The 19,797-nt window shown below is 44.9% G+C and overlaps 1 protein-coding gene across 3 annotated transcripts; it reads left to right on the forward strand.

The window, feature by feature from the left end:
• Window positions 1-9,017: 9,017 nt before the first annotated feature.
• Window positions 9,018-16,483, forward strand: INKA1 (inka box actin regulator 1). 3 transcript variants are annotated; one of them, XM_081317008.1, is made up of 2 exons: window positions 9,018-9,135; window positions 15,569-16,483. In XM_081317008.1, the coding sequence occupies exons 1-2, from the start codon at window positions 9,085-9,087 to the stop codon at window positions 16,436-16,438; spliced, it is 921 nt and encodes a 306-aa protein (XP_081173134.1). In that variant the 5' UTR covers window positions 9,018-9,084; the 3' UTR covers window positions 16,439-16,483. The 3 variants fall into 3 exon arrangements, with proteins under 3 accessions (XP_081173134.1, XP_081173135.1, XP_081173136.1); XM_081317009.1 differs by lacking the exon at window positions 9,018-9,135 and adding an exon at window positions 13,462-13,587; XM_081317010.1 differs by lacking the exon at window positions 9,018-9,135 and adding an exon at window positions 14,905-15,167.
• The last annotated feature ends 3,314 nt before the right edge of the window (window positions 16,484-19,797 follow it).

Here is a 19,797-nt window from a genome sequence, read left to right on the forward strand (position 1 = left end):
AGAAGCTTAAATATGTTGGATTGACACTTCCCCCCCCCCCGCCAACTTCTATGTGACTTTAGTACGTATTCGTCCTTCATATATATGAAGTTGGAGCAGAAAAAGGAAGTTCTCGTGGCCTTGGCGTGAGGCCCTGGGTTGGGGGGGGATGGACTTTTGAGAGGGTTTTGTGCTTGAAGAGAACTGCCAAGTATGGGGGGTGGGTGGAAGGCTGCACATCCGTTTCTGCAGCAGAGGAAGAACTCAGCTCCCAAGTTGTATATTTCAAACTCTATAGTGTCTTGGAAGCAAGGCTTGGCTGACTGAGTCTGGAAACTCCAGAGAGCAAAACCGAATCCAAAACACAGCCAGAGATGTTAGAGAAAAAAGGATGATTTAACAATGAATGGAGACCAGAGGGCCCTGAGAAGTTTGGGTGAAAAAGTCCTGATGCGTATCTTAATGTCTAGCTTCAGGGACACTGTGCGCAGCTCTTTGAAATGTTAGGCTTCTGCACAGGCTCCGGTGTGGACCATTCACACGTGACTGAAGGCATCAGCATACCAAGAAACCCAGATGGGGCCGTAGTCCCCTGTGTATCTCATATGTTCTTTATTTTTTTGTTTTTGAAGGAAACTTGATTTCTATACAGCAATGCTGTTTGTCCATTGAAATATGGGCCATTGTTTTTATTCAGACCCAGCATTATTATTTATAAATAATGAATAAGTGTTTTTAGTAATATCCATGGCTGTATCAACATTCGAATCCTTTTTCTCTGTTGCTTTGTGGACCCTGTTGCTGAAAGCAGCTTATAAATATTTTGAAATAACTAAATACATCTTCTAAAGTGATCTATGCTGTTGGGGATGGGAGAGGAATGGGGAGAATCCCTAGAATACAAATTTCAGGCATCTTATATTTAGGTTTGCCAACTGACTAGAAAAAAGGAAATAGTGGCCTGGCATTGCCTTGTGCTTTTTAACAACAGCTTGAGGTTCAGAAAACAATAAAGCTCACAGCATGTAGATAACCAGTATCACTTGCTTGTCAAGCTGCTGTTACAGGCACTGGCGAGTCGAAAAGTTGCCAGTCTTAAATCAATCAGCTTGTATTTCTGAGAAATAGCTGGGGCTAAAGAGGACTCACCACAAAGGCTTGTAGGCTTTGTAGCACGGTCTCTTAGCAAGCAGGGATTCTCCTGAATCAAACCAAGCCAATATAGCAAGTTTGGGTTCCTGCTCAGTCTAGGATTCCACTGTCCTTGTACACAGCAGAGAGTTTTTCTCCAGGAGTTATACTCCGGCTAATGCAGCACAGTCATTTTCTTGGAGAAAGCTTTCCATAGGGTCAAAAGCCTTTATCAGGGTGACTGTTGCAAGACAAAGACAGAATGTCAGGAAAGAAACATAAAGTCCAAAAATAAGGCCAGAAACCTTGCTTGCATTTTAGACTCTGGCTGGGGATGAAAATTGCACCAAGTATCCAAGGTCGAAGAAATAACGACTGTGCTCCCTTCATGTCTTTCTTGGGTAGATTAAATGTGCTCCTTGCTAATCTAACCTGCAAATCTTAATAATCCTGGAAAAGGCAAAAGTGTAGGTCTGTGTATTTGGATTTATCTAACCGTGAATTTTGGATTATATTTTCCTTTCTTTGGACTGATGAACCTAGACTTTTTGAAGTCCTGCAGACGTAATTGCTTGATTTTTAAGAAAAGAATGGACAGCACCTACCATATGTAAAATGGTATAGAGTCTCCTGCTTGAGCAGGGGGTTGGACTAGAAGAGGGGTCCCCAACCCCCGGTCCGTGGATCAGTACCGGGCTGCAACATGCCAGCAAAACCCCCATCTGCGAGATGCAGGTAGCACGCAAAACCACGCACTCTCTGGTTCACGGAAAAACCTCTCTCCACGGAACCGGTCCCTGGTGCCCGAAAGGTTGGGGACCTCTGGACTAGAAGACCTCCAAGGTCCCTTCCAGCTCTATTCTGATTGGTGGCAAACACTCCAATCTGCAGCTGGGTTCCCAAGTAAAGGATTCACATGGCCCTTCTGTGAAATGTTGAGATTAACAATAAATCAATCAGCAGTGCGATAGCTGGACTTGTGAGCAGGACTGAATTCAAGAGCAGGAAGCTTCCTATCCGTTTTCCAGGCAAGCCCTTGCGCCAAAGGATGTAAGTGCAAGCCTGACCCAAAACAGTCCTATTTGGGAAAGCTAAACAATTTACAAAACCTTCTGAAGTGGGCAGGCCCTTGCCCTCACCACTGCTCATGCCCTTCTCCCATGCGCCCCCGCCTCCCTTAGCCTCTCCTTGCCGATTTGGGAGGAAAAGGCCTGACTTCCTGCTATAGAAATGGCTTGAGCCCAGTGTTGTCCTTAGTCTCTTAACAGTGGGTGTGTGCCTTGGTGGAGCAGTGGGCTAATGCCTCCTTAAGTAACACCAGCTGCCTGCAATTAGTGCAGGTTCGCATCCCACCGGGCTCAAGGTTGACTCAGCCTTCCATCCTTCCGAGGTAGGTAAAATGAGGACCCAGATTGTTGGGGGCAATTAAGCTGACTTTGTAATAATGCCGCTTGGGGGTGTGTGTGTGAAAGCCCTAATAAGCAGGCATATACATAGAATGAAGGCTACTGCTAAGCTTGTAAGCTGCCCTGAGTCTTCAGAGAAGGGAGGGATATAAATGGAATTAAAATTAAATAAATAAATAAATAAGAAGGTGCTGCTGTGGCTTGTACCTGTCAGCCCTCAGGAATGAGGAGGAGGAGGAGGAGGAGGAGGAGGAACTGGCAGCCTGGGTGGGGTAACCTCTGCACAGCAGGCAGCTTGTTTGAGAGTCCAGCTTGTGCCAGCTGGCAAGGGGGGAAGAGCCCTCCTATTGCCTGCCACCCAATTCCAACTGCACACAGATGCCTTTACGTCTGACTGTGGATTCAAACCGGGATCCCAGTTTGGCAGGGAGATCCAATTACAGGGCCACGGTCTGCTGTGGGATTACTTTAGGGCCCTGCTCGCTGGGTTTTTCTGCTTGCGTCAGTTGTGATGGTTTTAGCTGCAGTGCTCTTTCAGGAAGAAAGGGTTTCTGTGAGGATTTTGCTGGGCTGAATCCTACCACCATTTGCTAATCTTTAAGTAAAAATATTTCAGTGGTTGGAATTTCCTCTGATTTAATTGCTGAGGATGAGGTCAGTCAAAGAAGGACTGCGTATGAACACACTGCTCAGGGCCTCTGTGTAAATCAGCCCTTAATCCACAGGGCTTCTGTTAATAGAGCTGGTTGCCAATCTGCATCCAGCTCAGCAAACAGCTACGTACAGTATATGAGCCCAGTCCCCTGTTTCCAAAAGTGCTCTCAGTGTCCCCAGGAAATCCATAAGGTGGACATAAATAAAACATCCCTTCTCTAGATAGAAAGAATGTGCTACACCCATATATTGGTACAAGTTTGGTTTTAAAAAAAGAGGGTCCAATGGCTCAAGTAAGCAAGTCAAGCTGTCTCTATAAAAATAGTGTTGTTATTACGGTATTATGGGTGATCACACAGCCAGATTACACTGGATTTGGCATTTTTGTCTACCCATTGAGTCCTTCCCTAGGACTTGGGATAGACAGCTATTGTTGTTGATGGTGTTAAAGGTACTGTTACTATTATTTTATTTAATAGTTGAAATGGATGGTAGGCGTATATTTGTTTATATATTGTTTCAAAAAGTGAGCAATGCTGAACGAGAATTGGGGATTCTTTTCCCAGCATTGACCACTGTATACAGAGCCAACCCCTGACAGTGTTGAAGCATGTTATGGAGACTTTTTAATTAATTTTATTTCCACTGAGGGCATTACCTCTGCTCTCCTTCGGTAATAAGGGAGCTCTCAGATACTTTTCATAAGAGGCCCACCAGAAGTAGTAAAATAAACTACCTCTCTAGGAAAGATAAACAATATTATGAGTCTCCTGCTTTTGACTGTGATGATATTCTATGGCAAATTTACATGGCAGCCCTGTAGTCTCTCAAAAGGAAACCTCATGGAACTCAGTGGAATTTATTGCCATGTTGTAGATGAACCTAAGGTTGCAGCTGTAGCTCAGTCTCCTTGAGTTCCAAAGCAATTTAGCTGTGAGAGCTTTTGTTGGATGAAACCCAGTGGTGGGATTCAGCTGGTTCGCACCACTTCGGCAGAACCAGTAGCTAATTTTTTGTTGCACCACTGGTGAAACCTAACGGCCTTCATAGATTTTTCAGAAAGCTTTATATGCAGTTCTTTTAGCTGATTGGAATTCTAAACTAACACTTTTGGTTGGCAGTATTCTGATTGTACTCCAACTGATTCCTGCGATAGATTGATTTGATTTGATTTGATTTCTCAGAGATGGACCATAGTTTCTCAAATTTTGGTGAAAAATCAATCTCTTCCCAATGGACAAGATATAATAAGAGTAGACCTTGCAGATAACAAAGAAATAAATAATAATAATTTCCAAAACTCTTAATTGGCTTTAGCTAGTATGAGACTTTAGTATTCTTATCAAACCAATTTTATGATTGTATGCAAACATATATATCAATATTCCCAAGTTGCATGTTCACGCTTGAATGAAACAAGAAGAATCTTTGTCTATGGTTTTAAAATAGACCTGATAACTAAGATCAGGCTTTAAATCTATTGGGAAGGGAGGGGGATAAGAAAGAGTGGTAATTTCCCAGCATCGGAAGAATAAAGAGAGGAGCATTCCATTGAATGAATTGACAGCCTATATTAGACAGGCTAATCCATGTGCCTGGAGAATGAAGCCTAAAGGATTCTAAAAAAAACTTTAAGGGAAATAAAGATGTAGTTTATTGATATCAAAATTCAAATCCATGGGACCAACCCATGGGGAGCTGGGAGAAATCCCATAATAATAATTGTGATATCATTGTAGCAATTGCCCGTGATAATATATCTTCTAAATAGCAGGGCACTTATATGCCTGATGGTTTCCAAAGGGGTAGTAGCTACGTTGGATTTTTCCTACAAAGACCTTACAATCCTGTGACCCTCCCTTAAAGAAAAACAGATTGATTATCACTGTTTTACAGACTTTATCAGTATTACAACTTTGCTTGCAAAAAGTTCATAATCTAAAAGTAAACATCAAGGAAGATATTGAAGGGAGTGGAGAGAGGGGAAAAGAATAGCAAAGAAAGAACAGATGCAATTGTACATACTTATAATTGGTTACTAGTGGGAATTGAAGATTAAAGCAAAAATTCTTTTTAAGAAAAGCAGGTGACAGATGTGAAGAAACAGAAAAATTAACCTTTCCCTGTGAACTTTAGATTGGGCCTTATTTTATAAACCTTTATCATGTCGCTATCATCCCTTTTCTCATCTTTTCTGAATTAAGAGACCCAAACAGGATACTCTTTCCTTGTAAGGAGTCATACATTGCTGGCTGGGTAATTCTGAGAGTTGAAGTCCATACATCTCAAAGTTGCTAAAGTTGAGAAACGCTGATATAGACACCTTATAATACTGGCAGTCCTTTTTATAATTTATTTCTAGCATGTTGTTCACCGTTCCAATAAATGTCCTACAAACTATTATTTTAATTTTCCTATAGATTATGGTCCTAAGATAATTAAACATGTCAGAAGTTCAATCTTACCAATGTGCACATAAATATCATGGCTTTCTTTTTTTCTTTTTCTTTTTTTTTTGGGGGGGGGAGGTGTCTCTTGATACTTACTTGCCCCTTTTTCTTTTTTTCTTACCCTTTTTGTCCCCCTGATAGCTTCCCCAGAATAATTTGAGTTGTCAATGAATGTGGCTCCTTCATTGCTTGCTGCCAGTTTCAAGCTATTTATGTATAAGTTGAAAGGCAGTTGCCATCAAATAATTCTTTTGTAACCCTTCAGTTACAAAAAAAATGGCACTTGGTTCATAGTTTAACCATTTGCCAATCCACATCATGGCTGCCAAATAAGTGGTGCAAAATCAGAAGATGTGGCGTGTCCTGGGTCTTAGAACCGCCGAGAGTCGGACATGACTGAATGGACATCATCATCATTCTCCTCTTCCTCTTCCTCCTCCTCCTCCTCATCAACGTCATCATCATCGTCATCATGGCTGCAAAATATATTTGGGAACCTTCGCAGAAATTCTGTTCCTTCATCTTCACTGAGACCTGTTTTGCTTTTTGCTTGATAAATTATAGCTAATCATGCTTTCTCTTAGTTTGCCAAGAGCCCTAGGCCAGGGGTAGGCAACCTCGGCTCTTTTAGGACTCATGGACTTCAACTCCCAGAATTCCTGAGTCAGATGCTGAAGTTGAAGTCCATGAGTCCTAAAGTTGAAGTCCATGAGTCCTAAAGTTGAAGTCCATGAGTCCTAAAAGAGCCGAGGTTGCCTACCCCTGCCCTAGGCTAACCACTGTGTAGTTTTCTAGTCCATAAAAATGGATGGTGGTGTTTAGGTATTAATCAGAGGTTTATCGTGTTCATTTTTTGTTTAAAAGTTCACTTTTGGGATTTAATTCCATCCAGACCTAATGCATGCTACTTTTTGTGTGTGTAAAGAAGGCTGGAGCATCTTGGCTGCATTTGCACAACACACTAGCCATAGTTTATTGAATTAATCCTATTGCCAGGGATTGCATGGTACAATAGTCTGCACAAGCTAATCACAGCAAGGCAGGGTTGTTTTGTACAAATTATAGAACTACCAGATCAGACTGCAAAGAATCTGGGTGACCATGAGAGAAAAAGCAAAGAGTAACAAAATTCAAATGCTTTGATTTATCTTGGGATCATCTAGAGTTTGTATCCGAGTGTATTCATAATAATATTTGGATTCTTACACTGCACAAAGTCTGGATTTTTAGAGTCCTTTGTAACTGTTTGATTCTTCCAAGTTAATTCATGGATATCTGATCAATGATTTACTGGATGAAGTCAATGACCCTATTTCCCACAGATTAAATTTGGACTGCAAAAACATGGATGATCAATAGGTGGCAGCAGAGAGCAGATACAGGAGAACTTAAATTCTTGCAGTTGAGATCTGGGGGACCTACGCATATATTAAGCCACAAAGCAGCCAACCAACACTAGCCTTCTGCATTTTGTCAATCCAACCTAATTTTAAGACTCATTAAGACTCATTTCCTGGAGGGTGAGGGGATATGTTCTATATCATCCTGGGAACAGAAAAAGTAGTTTCTGAGCTTTTCATAAAACAGAAAGGAAGCTCTGCGGGAGCAGGAAACAATTCATGGTGAAGTTTTGGAACTGTACAATGTTCCATTTCAACCACTATGATGTTTGTTAAACATACACAATCACGATTTAGATATTGGGCTTTTAAAATTTTTTGTTAATACCCCAAATTATGAAGATGAATATTTTAAAACATCATAAAATCCTAAAATAAGCCCAGCTTTCAGATGCTAGCATTTGAATTATATCTTCTTGGAAGATACATTCATGATGAAGTATTTGTGATCCTGTCAATATGCAGAGTACATTTCCCTTCCCATCGTCACAGCCATTCCTCCCGGGTATTTGGACCAGGGCTTGTACTGTGCAGCATATATCCCTACAAGCTTGAACATCTTCTGAATGTGGGTGGTGCTGGAAAGCAACAATTGTATGGTGCCAATCATATAATCAGAAGTACAGGTAGTCCTCGAGTTACGAGTACAGTTGCGCTCAAAAGTCCTACTGCTAAATGAAACGTTTGTTAAGTGAGTTTTGCTCCATTTTACAAATTTTATTGCCACAGTTGTTAAGTGAATCATTGCATTTGTTAAGCTAGTAACACGGTTGATAAGTGAACCTGGCTTCCCCATTGACTTTGCTTGTCAGAAGGTTGCAAAAGCCGGATCACGTGACTCCAGGACACCGCAACCGTCATAAATGTGAGTCAGTGGCCAAGAATCTGAACTCTGGTCATGTGACCACGGGGATGCTGCAACTGTCATAAGTGTGAAAAACAGTCATAAGTCACTTTTCCAGTGTAGTTGTAACTTTGAGTGGTCACTAAACAAACTGTTGTAAGTCGAGGACTACCCGTACGTATCAGTAGGAAGAACAAGGTATGGTTAAGAGTGAGTATGTATTATAAAAGGGACGCGGTGGCTCAGTGGGTTAGGACGCTGAGCTTGTCGATCAGAAGGTCGGCAGTTTGGCGGGTCGAATCCCGAGTGCCTGTTACTCGTCCCAGCTTCTGCCAACCTAGCAGTTCGAAAGCACGTAAAAATGCAAGTAGAAAAATAGGGACCACTGCGGTGGGAAGGTAACAGTGTTCCGTGCGCCTTTGGTGTCTAGTGATGCCAGCCACATGACCACGGAGACATCCTCGGACAAGCGCTGGCTCTTCGGCTTTGAAATGGAGATGAGCACCGGCCCCTAGAGTCGGAAACGACTAGCATGCATGTGCGGGGGAACCTTACCTATGTATTATAAAGAGAGTTTCTAGTGGAATGTGAAATTTCCCCTTTATTTCTCTGAGTGGGAGAAAGCTCCTGCCTCTTTCAACAGTCGCAACTGGCAGGACGAGGGAATGGCTGGTCAATAAGCGGCAGAGCATCCAACGCTTAATAGAGACACGAGGAAAAAGACTTCAGTTAGAGGTTTCGCGCCCCGGGGCTGCGTGTCTCTTTCTAGGGCAGGATTTGGCCATCAGGGCGCTTCTCGCCCGAGTACTATGAGCGCTCCCTGCCCTCCCCATAACCGCTGTGCCCGAGTGGGGGTCCCCACCTCCCAGCGGAGCGTTTGCCGCATCGGCCCTTCTTTCCATCCGCGAGACCTTTTGGCTCCTAATATGGGTTCTAATTAAATTACAACCGGTCCGCGAAGCTCAGGTTTCAGCAGCCGTTTGGCCCGCTCATTGGCTCTCGGTCGAGCAAAGGGGACCAGACCTCGGGCGCCCATTGGCTGCCGTGCCGGAGAAGGGAGGGGCTCGGTCTAAACCAAAGGGTGCGCTTCGCTGCTTTGGGACTGAACTAAGGAGAAAGTTTCCAGCGCGCCTGCCGTCTCTGAGGTCTCCCAGCCTCTTGCCTCGCCGGACTGCGCGGCCGGTTCCCTTCTGCTGGCAGCTGAGCGCCCCACCTTGGGCATGCACAGCGCCCGCCTCGACGCCTTCGTGAGCCACCTCCGCGCAGAAGTGGTAAATTGGCCGAGGGGAAGAGGGAAAATCGGGGATGCGGTGGTGGGGATCCTCCAGGGCCCCAGGGGTCTTCAAACTTGGCCCTTTTATGACTTGTGGACTTCAACTCCCAGAATTCCTCAGCCAGCATAGCTGGCTGAGGAATTCTGGGAGTTGAAGTCCACAAATCATAAAAGGGCCAAGTTTGAAGACCCCCTGTTCCAGGCAGTAGCGGGGTTCGCGTGCACGAGAGTTACTGAATGTGGGGTCCAGGTAGGGCGTCCTCCACACACCGAACCTTTAGCGTCTGACCAAGAGAGAGAGAGAGAGAGAGAGAAATCGGGCCGGGCCGGGAGGGGACTTCCTAAGAGACGGTCTATGCCGGGGCAGCAACGGGGACTCGCGCCGTTCCGACGAAGCAGCGCTGGCGAGAGCCGCCTCTGTCTTGTGACTTCCCTTCGCTGGGAACGGCTGTCTGCTGCAGGCTGCCCAGGCAGCAAGCAAGACGGGGCTTGCGGCTTGGGCGGCGAAGTGAGTTGAAGCGGCGCGTATTCCGCCCAGACTGGCTCAGGAGCTGTCAGCCCTCCTCTCGCTCGCTTGTCTTGAGGCGGGTTAGGGGGTTTGCTAGCTGTTAAAGAGGGGCGCGCCGATGCCACCGTGTCTTTGGAGTGGCCTGGCTGGGAGAGCTGGCCCGGGCTGCGGAGGAGACCAGAGGCACCGATTGCAACCCTGTGCGGACTCCCCAAGGGGCGAGTGGCCCTTCCTACTTACTTCTGAAGAACTAGGCACCGAATCGGGCAGCCTAGTGGGGGGGGGGGAGGCCTTCCGACGATGCCTGAACGTGTTGCTTCTCCCGTCTCCGACGGGCCTTGACCCTCAAAAGAAAAGCTGGGATTGGGGAGCGGTGGCGATCCAGCAAATATGAAGGAGAGTCAGAGCGCAGAGAGAGTTTGCTGGATGGGCCCGCTGTTACTCAGGGGAGAAAAGATATGGGGCTGAACGGAGAGAAAATTCCCCACTGGCTGGTCCCGAAGATTCCTCTTGATCCTGGGCTGTTCCAGTGCCGGGTTTGAAAGGTGTGAGGATCGTGGAGGATCGCTGAGTGAGGAGCAGGCAATTTGTCCCCATCCAATCAGGGTCTGTAATGTGTTCCAGCTTTCCATGATAAAGTGCATCTAAGAAGTTGAATCCTCCCAATCAGTAATTAAATCTTGGTTAGATATCAACTGTTACATTGTCCATTTCCACATAACTGAGGAGCTCTCCCTCCTAATGAAGATGGAGAAAGCTTGATTTTAGGTCTGTCTTATTTTGGTAGCCTTTGCCCTGCTTCGTAGTAGTCTCTGCTGCTGTGACAAACAGATGTCCCGTATTGGACATTCTGAGAGCACTCATTATGGACCACCTTAAGTTTCATCTGTCCCATCTCAACGGAGTACAATGAAGAAATGTCCATCATCACATAGAGCTTGCCCTCTAGTGCTCTGTAGAGACACTGCAAGCTATAAACCAAAGGTGGTTATGATCTTGGGATGTCTATCTGGAAAAAGTGACATTATAGGATTGGCTATAACTGCCCCGATTTCTAAGTATTTGTATAAGAAATGGGCAGCATAGAATTCAATAGGTCTTGTGTTTGCCTAGAATAGCATTACAGAACCCCCAGGAATCTGTAGATTTGAGCCGACCAGTGTCTTCCAGGATTAAATAATGTACTATTTGGTCAATTGCTCTCTATGTTTGTCTGCCCCTTTGTGGACCACAGCTACTATCTTTGCGATACTACACTACATTTCTCACAGTGCCACTGACTAGTTCTCTTCTGAGGCATTGTAAGAACTGGGAAATTAAGATGATGATCGGAAGTCCTGACCTCAGGCCTGGTATGCCCAGATTGGGAACTGGCATAGGTTGGTTTCTTGGGACTCCAGCAGTTGCATAAGATGCCAGGTGCTGATACCAGGCCTGGATTCTATGCTATTCATATTCAGCTTGCCTTGAGCATCCTTTGGGAAACCTATCATTTAGTGAGAAAATTAAAAGACACGAGTCTTGCTCCACTTTCAGTTCATCTTCTTAGCACACCCTTCTTGACCTGGTGTCCTTTGAATGGCTTCAAGCACAGTCTGCAGAATTCCTAGCCAGCATCATTAGTAGTTGGAATGGACAGTCCTTAGGAGTGGAGAGACTGACAGTGTCTCCATGGAGGGCTGTGACAGGCCTAATGCAGGAAGCTGGATATTCTGGTATCATCTAAGACAGGGGTGTCAAACTCAATTTCATTGAGGGCCGCATCAGCATTGCGGTTGCCCTCAGGGGGATGGGTGGGTGTGGCCTGGGTGGGCGTGGCCTACTGGGTGGGCGTGGCTAGAGTGTGTATGGCCTACTGGGTGGGCATGGCCAGCTCTACATCGTTCGCATCAAGGGTGCCTATGGGGGCCTGGGCAGGAGTGGGACAGATCTGAGGATCTCTGGCAGAAGGAGGGTCTCTGGGCCAGTGCCAAGGCAGTGGGGGCCGTTCCCTCACTGTTTCCAGGATGGCTTTGCGGGCCACATGAAACCACTTCGCGGGCCGGATCTGGCCCCCGGGCCTTGTGTTTGACATGTTTGATCTAAGATAATGAAGATGATGATGCAGCTTCACATCCTATTGGTCTGATAGCTCCCAGATTGTCCAAAGTTAGTGGGAAGGTAGTACTTGGCATTTTTTGTAATGGCTATAAAAATGTAAAGGGAAAAAAATCATGTTTGATTTGAGAAGTTTGGCTATAGGAAATGAGATCATGGTGGAAGAAGCTCTTTGGATAAATAAAACAGAGAGATGTAATGGATGATGAAAACTCCATAACTTTTAGTGCAATCTCTGCTTTGTATTTATATGTGATGCAAAATTCTTGTCATTCTTTACTGTCACCACAAATGGGGTCCCTGTAAGGGGCTGAGCAGCTGCCAGAACCATTTTGAGAAATAAGCAGCAGCATTATTTTTCTTTTGAAAACAGGCTTGTGTGATAACTCTGATCTCTAAGTACGGTCCTATAATCTCTCAGCATGCGCCAGTCCAATAATCATTTCATAGGCAGTCTTCCTACCTTGGTGGTTCCAGACATGTTGGGATATATCTACCATAATTCCAAGCCAATGTGATATAATTCAGGACGACTCTGAGTTTGATGAAGGGTTTTTTTCCCCTATGTGTTGTCTAGTCTTGTAAATAGTTTTTTTTATTACTATTATTTTCTTGCTCTGAGGAATGAGTATTTCTCCAACCTTGTACTTTCCAATCACTTATTTATTTATTAGAGTTTTCCCCATTTTATTTTGGTCAACTTAATGTGGCATAAATACCTATTGCTCATGCCTCCTATTTTCCCCAGAACAACAACCTTTTGAGATGACTTGAACTAGAGAAGAGTGTGACTGTCCCAAACTCATCCAGCTTTCTTACATGCTTAAGGGAGGACTAGAACTCAGAACCTCTTGGTTTAAGCATGGTAACCACCTCACCAAACTGGCTCTCATGTTGGGGAAACAAAAAAGCAATGCTGGCTGAGATTTCTGACAGTTGTAGTCTCAAGAGTTGTGGAAGATAAACATGGAAGTCTATTCTAATCAAAGTGTGCACCCTAGGCTGTCCCAAGGGGTCGCCCTTTTTACTCTTTAAGAATTTACCACTCAGGAGCCCAGGAGCCCAGATGCCAGAAAAGCCTAGAATAGCAGGCCCCTCTCTCCATCACTACTGCCATAAGGGTAGACAGTCCTACCAACAACTGGATTGGCCCTCTGGCCATCTCTGAGGTTGGGGTAGTTGGCTTTGTGGCTGTTTTTTAGAGCTTAATTTGGTTTTAGTTGACACCATTCTAGTGCTGTTCTGTTTGTAACAAGCTGGCTTGAGGTTTTGGGAAGATGCCATATACATACTATGAATTAATAAATCAGGGTAGACGTTGAAACATCTAAGTTTGAGTTTGGAAATCCTGTTTCTGGGAGTTGCTGCCCAAAGGAAAGACATGATTTTAGGTAGCTTTTTTTTTAAAGAAAACACCTCAGTTTTGAGACCAGTTTTACATCTGTGATTTATTTAGTGATAATCTAATTATGAAATTATCAGATCAAGGGCAGCCAATCATTTTGCAGCTGGTTGTGCCCCATGTGGCTGTTTTAAGCCTGGGGCACAACACGTAATTATTATTATTAATTTTTTTTGCCTTTGTGTGGGAAGTTCTCTGTGCTAAGTGTGCACACGTGGCTTTAGGGCTTCCCAGTCATAACTGCTCAGGAGGATACCTTATTTGTTTCCATCTTTTATTCTCTCTTTCCCAAGCTTATCAAGACAATATGGGATGGATCAGAGCATGGCAGCCTTTTCAGGGCATCTGGGACCCAGAGGCTCTGGACATTTGCTCCTGTTGTCAGCTCAGAAACCACCTTTCCCACTAGTGTTGAAATGGTCCTGGGCACCACCCAAGCTTTGGTTTGTTTCAGTCTTGATTTTTGAATTCAGGGCTGCATCTGGGTTTTTTTGAAGGGGGGGGCCTGCACATCAGGACAAAACGTAACACTTTAATTACTGCACAATTGAATTGAATATAGTTTGTACGGTTACCTGTACTATGTTTCATAAGCTTTTTGGCAATCCCTTTGAGATGGTCTCGGAGCTGCGTTATTACAAGGCTTGGGACAGGATATACAGTCATATTCCACAGGAGATGCTAGTCAGACCAGGAGAATTTCTTTTTCTTTCCAGCTGCTGCTCAGCTGGAATTGTACGGAAGTTGCCTTGTTTCTTCAATGCTAGATTTGAAGAGAGGATGTTTTTCTCTTAAAATCTCACCAATTGCTGACTCAGTTCTGTGGTGTAAAAGTCTTTTACTGATGCCGTTACTAGGAAAGGTACTTGAATTTTTCCCAGGCTTGAAGTGAAACCTATCTAAGGAGTATGCAACAAAAAACTACTTAAAAAAATTATGTTCTTAGCCATGGAATTGGGACTGAACTATCACACCAAGACACATTTGGTCTTGGTTTAGAGCCAGGCACTGAGGATTATTGTATGGTGTGTCACCAGAACAGCTAAAATGAATCATTACTTGTCACTGTCCAAATTATGCCTGGAGGAGCAGTGGTCTGTGGTATATGTTTGATCTGTACTGCAAAGACTTTCAGAAAGCAACAGGAAGTGACTCTGTGGAGGGGGGGGAATAAGATGCTAGGATTCTGCATTCTTTGCATTTGAGCCCTCAACTCTCCCTTTGTCACTCTAGGACTGAGAAATAGGCAAAGGAAGTTTATGGGCTTATGACAAACCATTTTCCCTGCCAGACCAGAGAAGACCCTCAAATGTGTCCTACTCACTATGAGGAAACTAGCCAGTCTAGCTTTTATATCTCTCCCTCCCCTTGTGTCCCTTCTTTCCTTTGACCTATCTTTTTTGAGCACTTAGGAGGGATGTGCCACTTCATCTGGTCACCCTGGATTTCTCACAAGAAAGGCCAGTTGACCTTATTCTGGCCTATGCAAACATGTCCTTTCTCCTGTGCAGGAGAAAAATTGGAGAGACCTCTCTCTTGCTCTGGGATTTCTAAAGCTCATTAACTCCCAGATGAACTTCACCTTTGCTAACACTGCTGCTGGTCCAGTCTTCCCCTCTGCTGCCAATGACGGTGGCCTTATCGCCTGCCTTTTCCTCCCCGAATGGCTGCTGCTTGTATAATTCCTGCAGGCTCTCACACACCCTTTGTGTCATCTTCTGCTGGGTGGGGCAACTCACCCACTGCAACAAGCTGCTGCTTGTATGGCTGGGGATGGGCTTGGAACGTGCAGATGTTGCTGAAAAGCTCTGCCTCGGGGCTGAGGACCTGCCAAGACGAGACGGGGCAAGGGTTTGCGCGTGCGGCTCTGGCTCCCAACTCCACCCCTGAGCTGAGGCAGATAGGTGCCCCTCGCCTAACAAGGTGTCTTGGCTCTAGAGCTGGAAGGAGATTCTTGGCATGTAGTCGGTCCTGGAAATCCTGGATGTGTGGGACTCCTTAGGCACTAGAATATGTGGACCAGGTAAGCCGAGCGATAAGAGTGCGAGTGGTGTTTTTTAAATGCCGAGCAGCGGGAAAGGAGCAGTGTCAGAGACCATCATCAAAGGGTTTATGTCAAGCAAATGCTTTTGCCTAAGGGGGCCTGGGTCGTGTGAGGTCACCAGCTCAGATCTATGGAGACATTGATCTTTGTGTTTTTGTCTGGATTCATGACCCACACGTGGCTTTTTTTGGATGTTTGTGGCACTAAGCTCATGCTATACACAGTAGACTAAGCTGGCTTGAGGACTTCAGCATAGATGTAATGGGTTTAGGTGCTAGCTGTCCTCAGTTGTCATACCTCTCACCTGGGACTTGAATGGAGCACTTTTCTTGAGTGGGTTATTTCAAAATAAATAAGGACGATTGCTTTTCCTCCCACAGCTGTGCATGAAGGAGTCGAGCGAGGTGCTGCGAGGCCAGATGCAGTGCATGATGCGGACCCTCCACGATCTCAAGAGGGCTCATGACCGAGAGCTGCGACTGGAACCCCAGGAGATACGGCTACCTTCTGCTCTGCCTTCCTCAAAGTCCTGTATCAGCCCACGGATATCAGCCATCTCAGAAGCAGATTCTGCCTGTTGCTTGGAGGGGACTGTGGAAGAGGAGGTTGCTTTCTCCCCACCCAGCAGTGAGCGAAGTCTGGAGTTTGATTCGGGCTACTCAGAAGTATCTGGGAACAGCTGGCGGGACGAGGAAGGCCCCCCTCCCCTGAGAGCCAGTAAGCTTTCCTCAGGGGGCTTCCTGCGCCGTCGGGTGCCGGCCAGGAGGCCCCGGCCAAAATCAGCTTCAGATGCCTGCCTGGAGCGGTGGCGGGATGGCGAGCCCTCAGAGGCAGGGGACTGGACTGTGTCCCTCTTGTCCCAGAGTCGTAACCGGCAACCCCTTGTGCTGGGGGACAACTGCTTTGCTGACTTAGTGGAGAACTGGATGGACTTGCCGGAAGAAAGCAGGGAACGGGGGTGGCTGCAGCGATGGCTGGCCAAGCCCCATGGCTTCTTGCTTAACCTCTCAGGCAATGTTCGCCGCAGGCTGGCTGGCATCTCCCGCACGGAGCGCACCAAGCATGACCGGGACGGCACCAAGCGTTTCTCTTGTCCTGCTGGTCTGGGTGTGCGCCCTTCATTACCCTACTTCCACCAGTCCCACGCCAACATCAGCGAGCTTTCTACAGACTGTAGCAGCTTTGCTGCCCTAATGAACTGCCGAAGTCGGCAGCCCATCATTTGCAACGATGTGATTGGCTACATCTAGCTTGACTTTTTTTATGCTTGTTTATAAATAAATGCCTTTTTTTCTATGTCATAGCTGTATGGTGTCTTAAGTCCGACGGCTTGACCCCAGTGATAGTATAATTGTGGTCCAGTTGATTCATCCCCAAATTAAGTCAATTTCCCTCCATAATGCAGCTATAAGAGTCAAAATAAGAGGCAAGGAAAAAACTAATTTTGAATCCAAAGTTTCATCTCAGGAATTGAGGCTATGTCCCTTTCTGATCCCTTGAGCTGAGTTGGCCTTGCTAACAATAGCAATAGCATTTGGTTTTATATACCACTTCACAGTGCTTTACAGCCCTCTCTAAGCAGTTTACAGAATCAGCATATTGCCCTCAATAATCTGGGTCATTTTACTGACCTTGGAAGGATAGAAGACTGGGTCAACCTTGAGCTGGTCAGGATCGAACTCCTGGCAATGAGCAGTGAGCCTGCAGTACTGCATTCTAACCACTGTGGCACTAGGGCTTTTAATCATTAAACTATAGACCTGAGTTAGTTTGACAAACATTAATGTGCCTGCTTTATTATTGGAGAGTACAAAGTTTGAAATGAGAGACATGGTCAAAATCTTGAGGACTTGCCTAGAGGGAATTGTTGCTTTGTCCCTAAAGAATGTGGAAATAAGATTATTTATCTTACAGGCAAGACTAAACTAGTATGTTTTACTAACTCTGTCTCAATAACAACTTCTTAATGGAAAAAGTTAGATTGCCTAAAATAGGTTGTGCTCAATTCTCAGTATCAAATTTAGGAAGTGGCCAGGAGGAGAACCATTATGAGTTTTTCAACCATGGACAATTCAGAAGGATTCTAAATGATGGCAGGAGTTGCATTCTGGCATGTAATGTGCAAGGGTACTGTCCAGCTGAGACCTGTAGAGCAGAAATCAGCAGCTCTGATGGCCAAATATACATGGCTAAAATAATATTCATAGGAAAACTAAGCCTTGGTCAGAGTGGCAACTGGTGTTCCATTAAGTGGCATCAATGATTCGAACATTCAAGGGTAAATGCCATAAATTAGTGCAACTTATTACCTGTTTACCTGGAAGTAAAACACATTGACTACCATGTGGATATTACCCAAATAAATATGTAATTTCAATTAGGTATTAAGACCCTGTGTTGTGTGATAGTAATAATATCTGGACCTAATACATAAATTTGTTTTTAGTGTTATCATCATGTACACTTTAAGATTAAAAAAATCAAATATGGATGTAAAAATACAGTAACAGTGATGATCAATCACATCAGCAGCTTCAAATATCTGCAAAAAATGAACAATGAGGGCCACTAAAGAACAGTACACAGCCAAGTTTTGTTTTTACTATTTCTAGATACAGTAGATAAAAGCTAAAATAAGCCAGCTTATTTATCCTCACATTTATCCCTTATAGTAATAGCACTAATGAGTCTGATAAACATATATGACACAAAAATACAGGCATTATAGGAAGCATCTAGATTTGTACGGATCCTCCTGTAAAAATAATCTGAAGTACAGCCTTTACAATCAGGAAGGAAATATATTAGTTTTGATAATCATACAGGGCAGGGGTGTCAAACTCGCAACATCACGTGACATGTTGTGACGTATCACGACTTTTTCTCCATTGCCGGCAATGGGGTGGGTACAGTTTTGGCATGACACATCCAGCCTGTGGGCTGGCAGTTTGAAACCCCTGATATAGGGAAATATGCTTTTAAAGATTTGCAAACATTAACTGATTGAACCAGATAAATTGCACCTAATCCAGAGTCCATTACCAAAATCAACCTCCAATTTCCTTAGCAAATTAAAGGGATCATATGTCTTAGGGCAGGGGTGTCAAACTCAATTTCATTGAGGGCCGCATCAGCATTGCGGTTGCCCTCAGGGGGCCGGGTGGGTATGGCCAGGGTGGGCGTGGCCTACTGGGTGGGTGTAACTAGAGTGCATATGGCCTACTGGGTGGGCGTGGCCAGCTCTACATCGTTGGCATCAAGGGTGCCTATGGGGGCCTGGGCAGGAGTGGGGACAGATCTGAGGGTCTCTGGCAGAAGGAGGGTCTCTGGGCCAGGGCCAAGGCAGTGGGGGCCGTTCCCTCACTGTTTCCAGGATGGCTTCACGGGCCGCATGAAACCACTTCGCGGGCCGGATCTGGCCCCCGGGCCTTGTGTTTGACATGTCTGTCTTAGGGCATCCTAACATGACACTATCGTTTTCTGTGTCTCTTCATTGCCATCTAGGGGTTCTGTGGATTTTTGCAGCCCAGAAATGGGAGCCCTATTATGAATGAAATTGCATCCAGTCACTTAGCCTCTCTACTCAAGTGGCCAGTGAGAACCTGCACTTCCATTTAGGGCACAAGGCTGGAAGTTATCAATTGATCTCTTCTCCATGAATTTATCTCAACAATTACCTTTATTCCAGCAGGGGGCTGGACTAGCAGACCTCCAAGTTCCCTTCCAGCTCTATTATATTCTAAAATAGTAGCTAGGAGTTGATAATACATAATGAAATCAGTCCGTTCCATTCTGGAGGTCCAGGGCAATGGGAGGAGCAAGCAGCAGCCTCTCTACTGTTTTTCTCATGGAAATCAAAGCCTTGAAGATCAGGGCCAGATTATCAAATGGCAATTGGCAGGTAAAAGCTACTAACTGTTCCCTTTAAAAATGATCTGCTAAACTTGCTTTTCTCACTGTGTGGCTAAGAGACCAAAGAGGAAGGGGGCAGGGAGGAAGCAGACTGTCAGACAAGAAGAATCTAGAAGACAATATTAGCTGTTTACTGGGTATGGAATGTCTTGACAACCTCAACCAACACACACACCCCGCCCCCTTTGCCAAAAAAAAAAAGGCGTACTAAACTAGCAAAAACAAAAATAAAATGGCTGGACAGAAAATCCAGCAATTCTAAAATGAGCTGTTGAAAAAAAAGGGGGAAGGTGTCAATATTATAAGCTAAAAGAGAAAAACCAGAACTTGTGATAATGACTTCCATAAATTAATCAGGCAAGCAAGTTACAGAAGTGATAGGTTACACGCCTTTAATTGGTATCTTTAATTTACATGACTTTACAGTGCCACTGTTTTGATCAGTACTTAGTGGGAGTTTTCCACAGGCTCAGAAGACAGGGTTGAGGGAGCAGCGTTTTTTAGTTGATCTCTAGCAAGCAACGTTAAGTAATCCTATTCCCTGATAAATAGGCACCCTGCAGCAAAATCCTACAGCTTTTTAGGTTGTCTGCACACATGTTGACAAAGCAGATGTTATTAAAAACAAAACTAAAAATGACCTTTTCAGTTTTGCAGATAAAATCGTCATATTCTCCTGGAGTGGAGTAACAGTAGT

The sequence above is a fragment of the Vipera berus genome, assembly GCF_964194415.1.
Source record: "Vipera berus genome assembly, chromosome: 2".
Taxonomy (NCBI): Eukaryota; Metazoa; Chordata; class Lepidosauria; order Squamata; family Viperidae; genus Vipera; species Vipera berus.